This window comes from Penaeus monodon, chromosome 33 (assembly GCF_015228065.2).
Source record: "Penaeus monodon isolate SGIC_2016 chromosome 33, NSTDA_Pmon_1, whole genome shotgun sequence".
Lineage (NCBI taxonomy): Eukaryota > Metazoa > Arthropoda > Malacostraca > Decapoda > Penaeidae > Penaeus > Penaeus monodon.
Window position 1 is genome coordinate 25,492,796 of NC_051418.1, and position 852 is coordinate 25,493,647.

An 852-nucleotide genomic window follows, 5' to 3' on the forward strand; every position below is an offset into this window, starting at 1 on the left:
CTCTCTCTCTGTGTCTTAAGATTTCTCTCCTCCACTTTCCTTTCCTTCCCTTTCTTACCCTCTGCCTTCCTTCCCCTCCTTCCCTCCCTTCTCTCTCCATCTCCCCTCTTCATCTAAGATTTCCCTCTCTTCTTCCTCCTTCATTTTCCTTTTCTACTCTCTCTTCTTCCCTCCCCTTCCTACCTCTCACATTCCCCTCCTTATCCCTCTCCTTCTCCCCTCTTTATTTCCCTTCTCCCTTTCTTTTAGCCTCCCTCGCCTTCCTTTTTTCCTTCATTTCTCCCCTCTCTCTTTCCCTCTCCTTCTCCCTTCTACATCTCCCTTCCCCCTCTATTTTCCTCTTCCGCTCTTCTCCCCCTTCCCCTTCCTCCTTTTCTCCCTCTCTCTTTTCCCCCTCTCCCCTTCCCTTTCCCCTTTTTCTCCTTCTCTCTCCCTTTCCTCTCTCCTCCCTCTCTCTTTTCCCCTTCTCCCCTTCCCTTTCCCCTTCTTCTCCTTCCCTCTCCCTTTCCTCTCTCCTCCCTCTCTCTTTTCCCCTTCTCCCCTTCCCTTTCCCCTTCTCCTTCCCTCTCCCTTGCCTCTCTCCTCCCTCTCTCCTTCTTCCCTCTCCTTCCTCCCCTCTCACACTGCCCTCTCCCTTGCCTCTCTCCTCCCTCTCTCCTTCTCCCCTCTCCTTCCTCCCTCTCACACTACCCTCCCGCCCGCAGAGAGGTTGACGTGTGGGCGTCGGGCTGCCTCCTGTCGGAGATGCTGACGGGGGAGCCCCTGTTCCCCGGCGAGAGTGACATCGATCAGCTTTTCCACATCATTCAGACGCTGGGTGAGTAGGTTGCGGGTGGCGCTTGTAATTTCGTG

At 54.8% G+C, this 852-nt stretch overlaps 1 protein-coding gene across 1 annotated transcript in view; it reads left to right on the forward strand.

Moving 5' to 3' along the window:
• Positions 1 to 704: 704 nt before the first annotated feature.
• Positions 705 to 852, forward strand: part of LOC119594316 (cyclin-dependent kinase F-4-like) — a gene marked incomplete at both ends in the record, with an annotated part of 7,238 nt that continues 7,090 nt past the window's right edge. Inside the window, 1 exon segment of the mRNA XM_037943375.1 lies at positions 705 to 817. Coding sequence (XP_037799303.1) covers positions 705 to 817 — 113 coding nt within the window.